General features: G+C 34.8%; 1 protein-coding gene across 12 annotated transcripts in view; it reads right to left on the bottom strand.

Annotated features, from left to right (window-relative positions):
* Positions 1 to 13,276, bottom strand: part of C2CD5 (C2 calcium dependent domain containing 5) — a 79,042-nt gene that overhangs the window by 65,209 nt on the left and 557 nt on the right. For 10 of the 12 annotated variants that reach the window (XM_026066914.1, XM_026066915.1, XM_026066920.1 and 7 more), the window contains exons 3-7: positions 9,310 to 9,396; positions 7,335 to 7,506; positions 4,785 to 4,880; positions 4,041 to 4,196; positions 1,344 to 1,542 (exon numbers count right to left, since the gene is read on the bottom strand). In XM_026066914.1, the coding sequence (XP_025922699.1) occupies positions 1,344 to 1,542; positions 4,041 to 4,196; positions 4,785 to 4,880; positions 7,335 to 7,506; positions 9,310 to 9,396 (710 nt within the window). Of the gene's footprint in view, positions 1 to 1,343; positions 1,543 to 4,040; positions 4,197 to 4,784; positions 4,881 to 7,334; positions 7,507 to 9,309; positions 9,397 to 13,081; positions 13,183 to 13,276 lie in introns of those variants that run through there. The other 2 variants (XM_026066917.1, XM_026066925.1) reach the window with 2 other exon arrangements.

Here is a 13,276-nt window from a genome sequence, read left to right as displayed (position 1 = left end):
AGACAGACAGAGAGACAGACAGAGAGACAGACAGAGAGACAGACAGAGAGACAGACAGAGAGACAGACAGAGAGAGAGAGAGCTCTTTGGCAACAGGGCATCAAGTCAGTAAAGCCAATAATAAGTGTTAGCTGACTTTGCTGGCTTTGAGATACATTCTCACTTTTTGGACAGAAGGATAATGATTCTATCTATATTCACCACCAAGCTACTGAACATGGATAATTTGGGTGGTGGAGAGAAATTTCCACATTCTGCTCCAGAGTGAACGCTACTGATTTAGGAATACTTTAAGTTGGTGGTTACCAGGTCCACTTCATACTTTATTCCTACTGTGATTTTAATGCTGCATTGTGTCCAGAAGCTCTTTTGATGGTAGACTTTTAGAATCAAGACAAATTAAGCAAACATATGATTTGAAATAGAAACCAGTAATTTTGAGAAGTCAGAGCATACTGCTTCCTGCTCTACAAAAATGTTTTATTACCTTCATGATACAACAGTTTAAGTTAATAAAGTTGACTAATCAAAATAATACCTCTGGAAACATTACACAAGAAGTATGCTTTTTGGTTCTGTTTTATCCTTCTGGAAATTGGCTATCTCTATCAAACAGAAAATAAATAATTTGTCCAAGCAACGATGTAGTAACCATTTAGAGACTGAAAGCATTTGACTGTTTATTTCTGTACACATTAAAAATATGTATTCAAACTGTGTTTGGTGCTGCTGTAAGAGAACATGAAATTGTACTTCTCATCATGCAAAGTTTTCCGTGCAAGCATATTCTAGTCCTATTTGTGTTATTTTGCAATGGTAAAAAGCAAAGCACACAAGAAAAGTTGAGAATACTTCAGAGTCATTCTCTAAACCACTGAACTGTCTGAATTTAAATGTAAATTTATCTTTTCTTAAATGCTCAGCATTAGCAGTCAAATGTGACAATATCAAAACTGGAAAGTCTTGTACAGAAGGTATTTCATAAGAAGTCCTCACAAACAAAAATGCTTATCATACAAACAGAGTCAAGGCAGAACTAGTTATTAGCTAGGAAACTGGTGGATCACAACCCAGTAATGTGCAATACCTCTGCTGTATAAACAGAAGAAAGTTACACTGTCATGTTAAGGTTTACCATTGCAGCTTCTTAAGAAATAACATAAGTAATCCAGCTTAAAACATTTCAAAGTTGTGGAATATAAACTGAGTTGCGGACAAATAAAACTGCAAACGAAAAACAAATTCGGGGGGGGGGGAAATCACACTGGTTATGTAAAACCAAATGAGTATGAAAAGAAGAGAGATGAAACTTGTTCCCCTACAAACTATTAATTCATACTTACTCCTTCATTTCTTTGGATGGGGAGTTACATGCAGGTAGGAATGCTGATGTGTTACTTAATTTATCCAAGGTACAGGCTGTTCCTATGGCTCGTACTACTAGTCCAGACTCTCCTTCCAAATCAAAACACTGCAAATAACCAACAACAGCATTTCCTCTCATTTCAAGTACCTTCAAGCCAATCTTCCTTTGCAGTTCACCTATAAAACAGAAGGTAAAGAGCTCATAACTGTAGTAAACTACTTTCACTGTATCATTTTGTGGACTTTCTCCTCTCTGTTTTTGGAATTACAGAGTCAATAAAACTGCTAATAGATCCAATTTTACACAATTATGCCAAGTTGTTGGTCACAACCTCTGCTTCCTATTACATTATGTGATGTTGCCTTAGTTGCATAGCTTTTTGTTTTCAAATCTGTTTTAATTGCAACAATATATTTTTTTCAGAAATGTTCTTTCTGCTTTTAGTTTCATTAGTTTTTTTCCTTTTCCTACTATTTAAAGGAAGAGAAAGAGATGGTCAAGATGTATGTTGGAACACAGAAGTTTCTAAATACTCCTTTATATAGTTCAGACCAATGGGGAAAGGCATATATCATTTTTTCATTTAAAAAACTCTTAAAACTTAAGCATATTTCAGCCTAAACCCATGCTTTTAATTCTTTTACCATATTAAGCAACATGAATGGAAAACTCATACATGAGCAAAATGACACCCAACACCTGTCTACTATTTTTCCATTTCTCTATTAACTGCACACACGAGACTGCAAAATTAACTATAAGAAAGATAATGGCCTGCCACAGATGCTTACTTAGCAGAATGTTCTAACTTTTTTTTTTTTTTTTTGAAGTTCATTGATCCATGCAGCTAGATAGCCTTGATATATTAGGTGCAAAATAAAAAATAAAAATAAAAAAATTCTTTTTTGATAAAAATGAAGGATTTCCAAAATCCGCTTTAGCAAACTGAAAAAGCTTCGCTACCACAGAGGATAGCCTAACAGTGCCAATGTCAATGATGTTAAGATATCAAGTGGAATGAAACAATCATTGCTGCATTCTAAAAGCTTGCTTTTATCCTTACCAGAACAGGGGTCCTATTGCAAGATACTTAACTACAGGCTGAAATTCTGCATGTACTGGTCTTTGAAAATGTCCAAGGTGGTAGAATATGAAAGTTTCTAGTTGAGTGAAAGGAGCTGAAAATTGCTACGTATTTCATTTAAGCCAAGGTCATAACCAAATTCTTTTTAAGTATACAATATATAATATGACAGAGAGATCTATAAAGTAGCCTGTGAACATGTTGTAAATCATATATCTCAGCACAGAAATTATGGAACAATGCTCTTTCTCAGAATCCATAGCAATGGAAGACTGGCTCCCCACTTCCCCAGTCATTCTCAGAAAGTTGCAGATTTCTTCAGAAGAAGCCACCAGTAACAATGATTGCAATGTGAAGCATTACACAGTATGAAACAGTACAATGAGGTTTTTTGGGTTTTTTTTTTAATCACTACCATGACTAAAACCATTATTAATTAAAAAAACTAGCAGAACATTTTCCATGTGTGCTATTTTATTCATTTTCACCATTTACACAAGAGATATGCAAATGTTAATCCTATAAACTAACATAGCAGAGGAGCTATATCAGCAACTTACTAAAAGCTAGCTCGCATCATTTATGACTATTGATTTTTCATGTTTTTTCCCCAAAATGTGCTGTCTTCCTCCCAGTGGAGATACCTAACACCAAGTAACATCTCCATGCTCTCTTTTACATTACCTCACTTACTAAAGATGTCCGTACATGTCCACAAAGCCCAACTTACTTTTGCTTTAGTAATCTTCCTTAAAACATAAACAACATCTACAAGAAACCGGACAACATCAAGAGCTCATTAGAGAGCTGAAAACACTGCCTATCATTCTAATGGCTATCATTTCATCATTTCCTTGTATTCCTTACATGATCAATATTGTCCACCTCTATCAACTGGTTGTTTCTCGCCTTAGTCTGTAAGTCCTCTAGTGTAGGGGCCTTTTGTTCTGCTCTACTGGCACCTGAAACATTGGGATCTTCATTCACGACTAGTGTTTATAAACATTATGGCAATACAAAGAAATCTGTGAAGATTTTTGATACCAACTGCAATTCTAATAACCGGTCTCCTCAGGAATTACAGATCTGTCCTACAGAATCAATGCAAGCATACAGATGTATGCTTGAGAAACAACGAACCAATCTCGACTCTGAAAAGATGGGATGAGTAAATTCTATTAGATTGAATCTGAGATGGTGCTTACATATGTTTGGTCACATATTCAAAGCAGTGCAAAGGATGGTGGAGTTGTTTATGTTGTTAGTTATTAGGAGCAAAATTCTAGTAATACACCTCAGAAGGGTTAAAAAGAACATCTTTAGAAGAGCTCCACAGGCTTCCTTGACCTTGCTAAAAATAACCAACAGATTCAGTAAGCAGCAGCATGGCCTCACCAAGGCAAAAAAAGAATCAGCAATACTGACCATCAGTTAGGACAAAGAATCTTCAGAAACAGAATACAATGTGAACTGAAAAAATAAACATAGTTAATACCAAAATTCATATACAATCTCATCATAAATAATTTATTAAAAAGATAGATATTTTAAATTAGCAGCAATTACAACTACAGCCTACATGTTTAATACCTGACATTAGTGAAATGAGTCTTTGTCTAGCCTCATTTGATGCCCGTGGTGTACGAATTCGGTCTATCCACTGGTATTCTGGGTCTTCATTAACTACAAGTTCTTCCACAAATCCATGAATTATTACTGCTCTGTAACACTTGGGAATAGATGTAGCTGTTTAAAAAAAAAAAAAAAAAAAAAAAAGTAAGGATGTAAAGTATAAGTCAAAGAGCCAAGAATTCAAAGAAAATTTTAAAATTACACCTAAAAAGTGATGTGACTGATTCCAGAAAGTAATCCATACAGTTTTCTTTCTATCAGAATCCAGACATACCCAAGCAGTTTTGTTCTGGGAGACCCCTGAACACTGATAAGATAACTGTCCAGTGTATCACTTACAGCTCCGTTTCAACACATAYCATTATGAAACCTTTTCACTTGTGCCTCTTGAACAGAATACATATAGAAAGTAACTTAATGCGCATACACATCATGCACTGAAGTGCAACTCCAGAAAGAAAAGAAAAAATAAATCAATTACCTAAATTTTGTGAGATATAAAGAGCAGAAATTAAATTAATCAAAAACAAACAAACAAACAAACAAAAACCTTATATATATTTGCCATAGGCTTCAATGTAATCTGCCCCGGGGCCTACGCAGCGGGCTGGTGAGAGGAGAGAAACTGACAGAACAGGAAAGGAAGAAAAGAAGAAAAAAGCAAAAGCTTCCTGTTCAAATAAACTTTTTTCCTCTACTTACTGCAAAAAAATTTGACTCCACAGGATGACTGCCTAAATCTGTTCAAATCATTGAAGAGATCTACTTTCACCACCACATTGATCTCCCCACGTATACCTATAAATAAATAAAAAAAAMCCACAAAAAATGAGAAGCTGTACCAGAAATCAATACAAAACTAACTCTTAATTATTCCCTATTAACTAATGCACTTTCTATTACCAATGACTTATTTTTTCTCCACAGAATGTATATTCCTGCCAGAACAGCCTGTTTCAATTTGCAGTTCACGTATCAATTCTAGCCCAGGCCAGAGGAGCGGGAAGACACTTCCTTGCCTTTCAGGTCTACTGCAGGGATACCCTCTCATAAGAGGAAATGAGAGGAAGCTTCTAGTCCTGCCAACGGCCTCCAAGGCAAGAGCAGCCTTTGAGCCAAAAGCCCTGCATGCAACGTTCCTCAAATACCTGCTGCCCCAAATAGGATTTTAGAGGAAGGATGGGATCGGGAAAAGAGAAGCCATCAGCCTCCTGCAATAGTAGTGGCCTCTGCTCCAGTAAGCAAGTATTCCTTCTGCTCTCTTGCCCTGCATCATCAATACAGCAAGGGTATAAAATCTAAGGACTTGGACACTGTCCCAAGATATCCTAAGCACAAAAGGGCTGAGGTACTAATTGACAAGGCACCTTAAACTGGAGTCCTGTCCACAACACAAAGCTTTAACCAACATCAAAAAGTTTTTACATTTTTCTCCCTCAAATAGTTTTGAGATCACAGTAAAGCTGCTCTCTGAAGTTCACTCTAATGAACAAATTTAAGGTTCTTTTGAGTACCACAGAGCAGGCACAGTAAATGTTTATAAAATACTCTTTCCATGAGAAGAAATACATAAAGTAAGGTACAACAGACTTTTCAGATAAAGCTTAATTTTTTGACCATAATTAAATCTTGTTAGTAAAGAAATATTTCTTCAAAATACAGCCAGTCCTCTTTGAGTTTATTATGTTTCTATCCTGAGCTCTCTCCTTTTTCCCCCACCCAGTAACAAGAAACATTTCATGTTACATTATTATAGATTCTGACATATTGAGGACTAAGCTTCTTGATGAGTCTGATCTCTAGTGACTTCAGCGGCCTTTACCACCTAAACATCCAATACTCGATAGCAAAAAAGTGAACAAAAGTATTTGTTTCGTAGATTGTCTCTGATGTTATTGCAATAAAGTCACCTAGATCTATCTTCCAAACTGTCAGTAGAAAGAAGCATTCATTTACTATAATAGGAACTACATCAGGTTCATGTATTTTCACAAACAACCATGGTAAAGTGCAAAAAGCCTTTTTCTTTTTCAAAATAAAAATTTATAAGCATTGTGCAGATTTTTTAACGAAGTGTCAGTTTCTGTCTGGCAAGAATCAAGGTAATTAGAATCTACTGATATGAACATGGAAATATAAGAATTCTTCTATTTAAATAGAAGAGAAACTGTGAAATGCAAGCATACCTAGAAAAACACACAGAAATTTAATTTCTCTCTGATATAGAAGCTGTACATATTCTAAGACAATACAGTGTTCATCTAGATTAACTTTAAAAGAAAATGTATGCTATGAAAAAAAGTATATGATAGGAAAATGTGGATAGAATAAAAGTAAAAAAAATACATGCAGCACTTCTCAAAAAAAGTTGTCAATATAACTGTTATAACAGATTCAAAATATTTTTCTATTTATGATGATCATACAGTAAATACCATTAATGCTCTCCCAACAATAATTTCTAATTAGCTTTTAATATAGTTAAATCATTGAGTTTACATTGGATAAGAAACTAGGGTGTTAATTACAGCCAAACAGATGTTCTGTAATAAGGTACTCAAGAAGTTAACTTGCTGTGAACTGACCTTGACCCTCTGGGATGAAAGCTCAGCTTCATTAAAATCAGAAGTATCACTAACTTCACCTTCTCATACCTTCAAAATATTTTGAAGAATTCTATCTAGGACTGTGAGTATTTTCTTAAGGGAAAAGGAGTGTCATGCTGTACTTTATATTGAAGATTTGTCACATCCTATCCCTCCATCTCAAGTGAAGCTTGTCTAGCATACCACAAGGGCACACCCCAAGTGACTTCAGCAAGAGTATATTCTTTAAGTAAACACACAGTAATTGGAAAAATATGTTTTTGGTTTTTTTACCTGAATTTTGCAATAATTATTTTAAATACTACATGAAGACTTTTTCCATTTGTCACAAGTTCTATGAAAAGCATTCTGCAAAGCATTATTCTAAACTACTGAATTCTCATGCCAGAAATTTTAGACATCGTTCCTATATAATTGCTATTAAAATAGAAAAGAAAAAGTATCCTAAAAGTATAACTTGTGACTGATTTTTAAATTGCACTCTTACTAAAAATCTAATATGGAAAAAAGCACCAAAAAGGTAGCATTCTACCTACCAAGGCTATATTATTACAAATTTCTGAAGACAGTTTAAAGAAACGAACATTTTAAGAAGTAGATTACATCTCAAACAACATTGTTTTACTTTTAAATTAGCAAGCCTTACCATGGATGGTATCATATATGGGAAACCATCCCGATATAACTGTGGCTGCTTCACTATAAAGCAAAGGATCAATATCTATGTACACTTTGCCAATGGCATCATTAGCACTGTACGTATCATGATCAAGAACTGTGATCTGGAGAGGTTCGTCTTGTAGTTCTTCATCATCTACCTAGAAACAAATGTTGACATGGAATTTGAATATAAAAAAGAAAACACAAGGAAACACTGCTGAAAAACAAATGCAAGAAGATATGAGTTAGTTATCTACAGTAACAAGACACAGATAAATCTGTAATTTTTATTTCCTGTATCTAAACAATGCATTCACTGATTTTGATTTTACCCTTCACAGAGTGATAAGAGCCTGGAACCAGAAGTTATCACCGGGAGAAAAACAGAAAAGCAAGATTATAGTGATTACACATTTTAAAATTCCATCTGATTTCTCTTTTAGGCACACTCTCTACATTGTCTATCCATCCCAAAGACATTTAATACAACCCATCACAAAAAATAAAAAATAAAATAAATAAATAATTTCATACATGCACTTTCCTAAATAAATGCAATTATCCATCTTCAGATACTTCAACTATATTTTTAGAAGAACATACAACTTTTTGTGCTGAAATTCACAAACCAAGAATCAGGTTTGCCAAACGTAATGGGATAACTCATGTAAGCGTCTGCAGAATTTTAACATGTAGTCTTGCAAACTGATCAAAATGAACACACGCACACACTTACGATGTCTTAAGCAGTTACTGTTTTTCCACTCTTTGAAATGTGGAATTCTGATTTTTTTTTTTCAATGTTGCTGTTTGGCTCTTTTCTTTCCCAAATCCATTTTTCCATGCAAAAAGATAGAATTTTGAGACTTCTGTTATTGTCAAACAAACTCTTTCTGTATGAACAGAGTCAACCCTCCACACATATCAGCTAATTCTTCCCCCCTCCCAAAAAGAAGAAGCCAGGAATTGAAAGATAAAAATGAAAAGTAAGTGAACTTTCATATCACAGTACTATTCTCTTAATGAGGCATTCCATGTTGATTAACAATCTGCCTCACTTTACTATTTTATACATTGTCTAAAATATTTTTAACATTACCAGCTATTATCACTCACTACATGTACATATATTACAAACATGTTTATATTGTCATATTATCTTAGACCACTATACAAGATAACTCAGTACTATACATTCAAATGTTTTAAAAATTCACTCCAAATACCATTGCACAGTCTTTTTCTTAACCTTTTTATTTTGGCACTAATGTAATAACAAAAAACAAACAAACAAACAAAAAAATCAATATGTAAATACTTGTTCAGGGCAGAATGTCAAAGGGCAGCTATGATACTGCTATATTCAGTTCATTAAAATTAACCAATCAGCTTCTGGAAAGGAACAAGCAATTACAGGAAAATGCCAAGCACCCTCATTATTACGCAGCAAAAGGGAAAAGAAGGTGTCGATAAATGCTGTCCTAAATCTTTGTGGTTTTTTTTTTTTTAAACAAAATTTCCCTGTTTTCCTTTGTTAAATACATTACTGTTCTAACTAAATATTCCAACCATATTCCAAAAACCAACTAACTTTCCTTACGCAAAATTACTCCTTTAAAAAAGCAAACATACCATACTTATATCAGAGGGCCTAATGGATAACGTTTTTTCCCCATTTTTACCTCTACCTTTTCTAGTATTACCCAGTATTCTGTTTGAGTTGGATCCAATCTGGCAAGTTTTTATCTATACAAACAGTCATAAAAAAAGCCAATGAGACACCTCTAGCAATCAAAGCCTAACTTTAGGCAAGTTTCCTGAAAAGGTTTCATGCATATTTAAACAATAACAGCCTCACTTTTCAAAACTCACATTTTCTCCTTGAAACAAAGTTAATTCACTAAGGGCATCTAAACCAGAGTGTCCCTATAATTACAGGTGATCATGTAAAGAATACTTACTTCAAATTTAAACCATTCAGAATTCCACTGAGGATTGAGTGATTTGGGATACACATCTGTCTTAAATGTCGTATTTCCAAATTTTACCTAAAAATACAAGCATTCAATTATAAAACATTAATAAATAAATTTAGAAAACTGAGTTACCCATATTAAATCTGTATGTGCAAATAATTCAAATATATATTTCAATAATATCAAGGAATCCTTTTCTTCTCAGTGAGAGTGGCTTTCTGAATCAACTCGTAACTGTTTCTATATATCATCAAAACTTCTAAAAAATTTTTTCTCTCCAACTACTTTTAAATTTGTTTTTTTTCACTTTATAGTTAAAACTATGGCTTTTTTCAGCTACTGACAGTCCCTTGGTATGCTCTCTTTGCTGTTGCTTGCTTTAGTTTTAGAAATATTTTAAGCAAAAGAATCCCTGACTATACCTGACTATTGATAGTTTAAGTGCAATAGCTGTGTCCCTAGGATTTCTAAATCGGCTTTACTGACAAGTTATAAAACAAATTCAGAACTAAAATGGCAACATTACTAMATAGATTTCTTAAAATATACTGTGTCCACAGACTCACACTACACAATAACCGAAGCTGCAGTCTTGATACACTGGATGCATATCGCTAAATTCACAGCAGCAAAGAAAGCACCTTTTTAATTTCCATCCCCTTTTTATCATATAGAAAATTCCAAAAAGCAGATAGACAAAGAAGCCAGAAGGAATATATATGTACTTTTTAATAAAGAGGCCACACACTGAAAATTAAGTATTCTACATACTTCTATTGATTAATGCAGATTCAACTTCAGAATATTCTATTTCAGGAACTTGGTCGCCATAGGAGTCTATTTCAAGACCACTACAATTGTTTAAAAAAAGGTGAAACACAGTTTCTGGGATGTTCCATATTCCAAGGAACCATGCTGTATAAATGAAAGAGCCTTTATTTCATTGTAGCTTTCATTCCAAACCACTTTTGCACACCAGTAGCTCTGTGAATCTTATCTCTCAAAATAACTAGTACTTCAACTCATACCAAAATGAACAAATACCCGACGGTAGGTTTTTGAGTTCATTTGAGATTCTTAAGAATATAATGAGTAGGCTAATTTTAAAGAAATGCTGCACTTATGATTTCTACCCCTAAAATCAGACAGTTGTGGATTTTGAAGACAGCTTTCTTTTTAAGTTTAAATAGATTTTGGAGATTAAATTTAGGCTTAGCTTTTGAAAACTATCTAGCATTTTTTTTAACATTTTTATTCAAAAAGTATAAAACAAACATTTCAGATGTTTTAGTTATACGATGATTATTTTGCATAGGCACAAAGCCAAAATGTAGAGATTCTGTACATGCTTATGTACATCCAGTTAATTCAAGAAGCCTGAAGTGTCGAAAAACTGGGTCATAAGTTCACACTGAGCACAACCAACTAACAAAAACCTGAGGCCTTCAATATGACTCAATGAACAGTAATCCTTTTGGAAAATAAAGTATCTTCTAAGTAATCTTTGAAGTTAAAAGCCAGGGTGGTACAAAAACACAGGATTTAGGAAAGAATTAGCTAGCTATCGAAAAGTGTATGCAGCCTCTATGTGGATAAAGAAAGCTAACAGCACAGCTACTTAGAATTTGTACCACTATACAAAGCAGTATAATAAAGGGATACTGATGCTAGTTTTAACTGAGCTACCTCATATACCAGGAGCAGCCAACATGCAGTAGCCCAGAGCTCCACCTAGACTAATTTTGCATGTTATCTAGCAGAGTAAATTAGTTCCCTTGGAGCCCTAGGCAGCTACAACTAAACTTCTCCAGCAGTTTAGCCAGTCCATTAAAGATAGTACAGGTAATCATGCACTACATTGCAGCCTGCTATTCAAATTTAGAAGCACAGTTGCAGAGAATAATTTGCGCCAAACCATACATTTTTCTGCTGGCAAAATCCAAATTATGCATAACCTGAGCCAAGCAAGAGCTCCAAATTCTTTCCTTCCCTTTTTAATTCTAGATTTATATTAAAATATCTAATGTAGAAATTAAAGGTTAGTAACCAACCAGTACATTAACATTACAAAATATTTTCACTGGAAAAAAAAAATTAAAAGCAGAAGTAAAGTTTTTCAGTAACCATACACACATAAATAAAACCACAATTTCAAGATCAGTTTATTTTGACATAAACCTCACCTGCTGCCTCACCTACTCCCCATGTGGAAAGGGTGGTCCCCACCCTTTGAATATTTTTGCAAGTAGTGGTCCTAAAAGCAAGGCCCCATCTATGTATTTCTTCTGCCTTATTTGTGCCAAAACATTCATGAAGCTGCACAGTAAACCAGATAAGCAAATTGATCCTGGTGAAAAATAACTTTTTTTTTTTTTTGGGGGGGGGGGGGAGACTAAGTTAGTGTTTAACCAGATGAATTTCCTGATCCCTTTTGCTACACAGCTACTCACACTGCAGGGTTTTCATAGATGGTGCAGGGCTGGGAACAAGTGGCCAAAAGGAGAGGAGAGACAGGTTCCTCTCAATACAGCATAAAAAACAGGCCAAATGAAACTCATCAGAGAACAGTATTTCCTATTCCTGTTTTCCTTGTCTGCCTTTTCATCAAATTTAAAATTACAAGAGAAGCTGTTTATAAATTAAACCTACTGAAACATTTGAAGCCAAACATTGTAATGCAAAGGTAAATCATTTTCACTTAATTAATACAATAGAATAATTAGGTACTATTTCAGCTCCATTAAAGACCATATCAAAAATGTATTTTTTCTTTATTAATTATTTATCGTCCCACTAAGTAATGCACGTAGTGTCTAACATCAACCAAATTTTAAGCAACAAACTAAATCAGGAATAACATGCCCAAAATCTATTCTGAGATCAATAGTAACAGACTTTTCAAATTACATAGTTCTAGAAAGACATTATATTTTCCTGCCTTAAATCCAGTATTATGCTAATCTCAATTATTATTTGCAGTATAGGCTTGTATTTTTATAATATCTCATTTTTTAATCTCCTTGTTCCTTCTTAAGGTATGATCTCCGAATCTATGGTATTTTATTGAAATTGTTCTAAATTATTTACATTGCAAATATTGAACCATAAAACAGAAGGATCATGTCAATTCATTTTACAATCCCTTGCTGAGAAACTCCTTATATACTGCCTGTTAGCTATATACAGATTGGTTAACATTAGTTACTTCCAGTACAATAAAGTGATTTAAACATGCGATTAAGGATTTGTCCTCAACAAGAATTCTCTTTCAAATAAATTTAATATTTTAAATAAAAATATGAATATTGGCCTTGAAAGTGAAGCCTGTAGAACCACTCTGCACTTCATATATTGAGAGAAACAAGCGACTTAAACATGTTTTTACTACTTCTCCATTCTGCTTATAACACATCTATTGAATCCTGAAATGGATTCCATTCGGCTAGCTTGACAGCAAGAGCTGTTCACTAACCATCTTCATCAGAGAGAGGCTTTAAAAAAAAAGGGGTATTTCTAAAATGCTATTCTGATTTTCTATACTCTTGTGTTTAAAAAATAAAAATAAAAATCACACAACTGTAAACCAGAAAAAGCTTAGAAAAAATATCAGCAGACATGGACTCGGAGAGTCCCTTGCCATTTCTRCAGTCGCTTTTCAGATCAGGGGAACACCGGGAATGCTAACCCAGCTAGCATCGGCAAGGGACAGCCTACCTCCCCCCACTCAAAAGCGACGCAACCAACGGTAGCGGTTTACCATTAGCGGTAACGGCACGAAGCGCATCCCAGAAAGGGCCTGCTCAGGGCAGCGAGCAGCCCTGGGAGGCAGGTACGTGACCGGTGCAGCAGCCGTCACCGCAGCGCGGCCGGCCGACCGGCGGGGGACGACCTGCGCGCAGGGAAGGGCAGGGCCGCGCCGTGCCGCAGGTGCGCAGCCGCCGCCCGCGGGACC

This window comes from Apteryx rowi, unplaced genomic scaffold, assembly GCF_003343035.1.
Source record: "Apteryx rowi isolate R43461 unplaced genomic scaffold, aptRow1 scaffold_25, whole genome shotgun sequence".
NCBI classification, from domain to species: Eukaryota; Metazoa; Chordata; class Aves; order Apterygiformes; family Apterygidae; genus Apteryx; species Apteryx rowi.
Note: the sequence above shows the minus strand (reverse complement) of the source record. Positions and strands in the feature narration are given on the sequence as shown.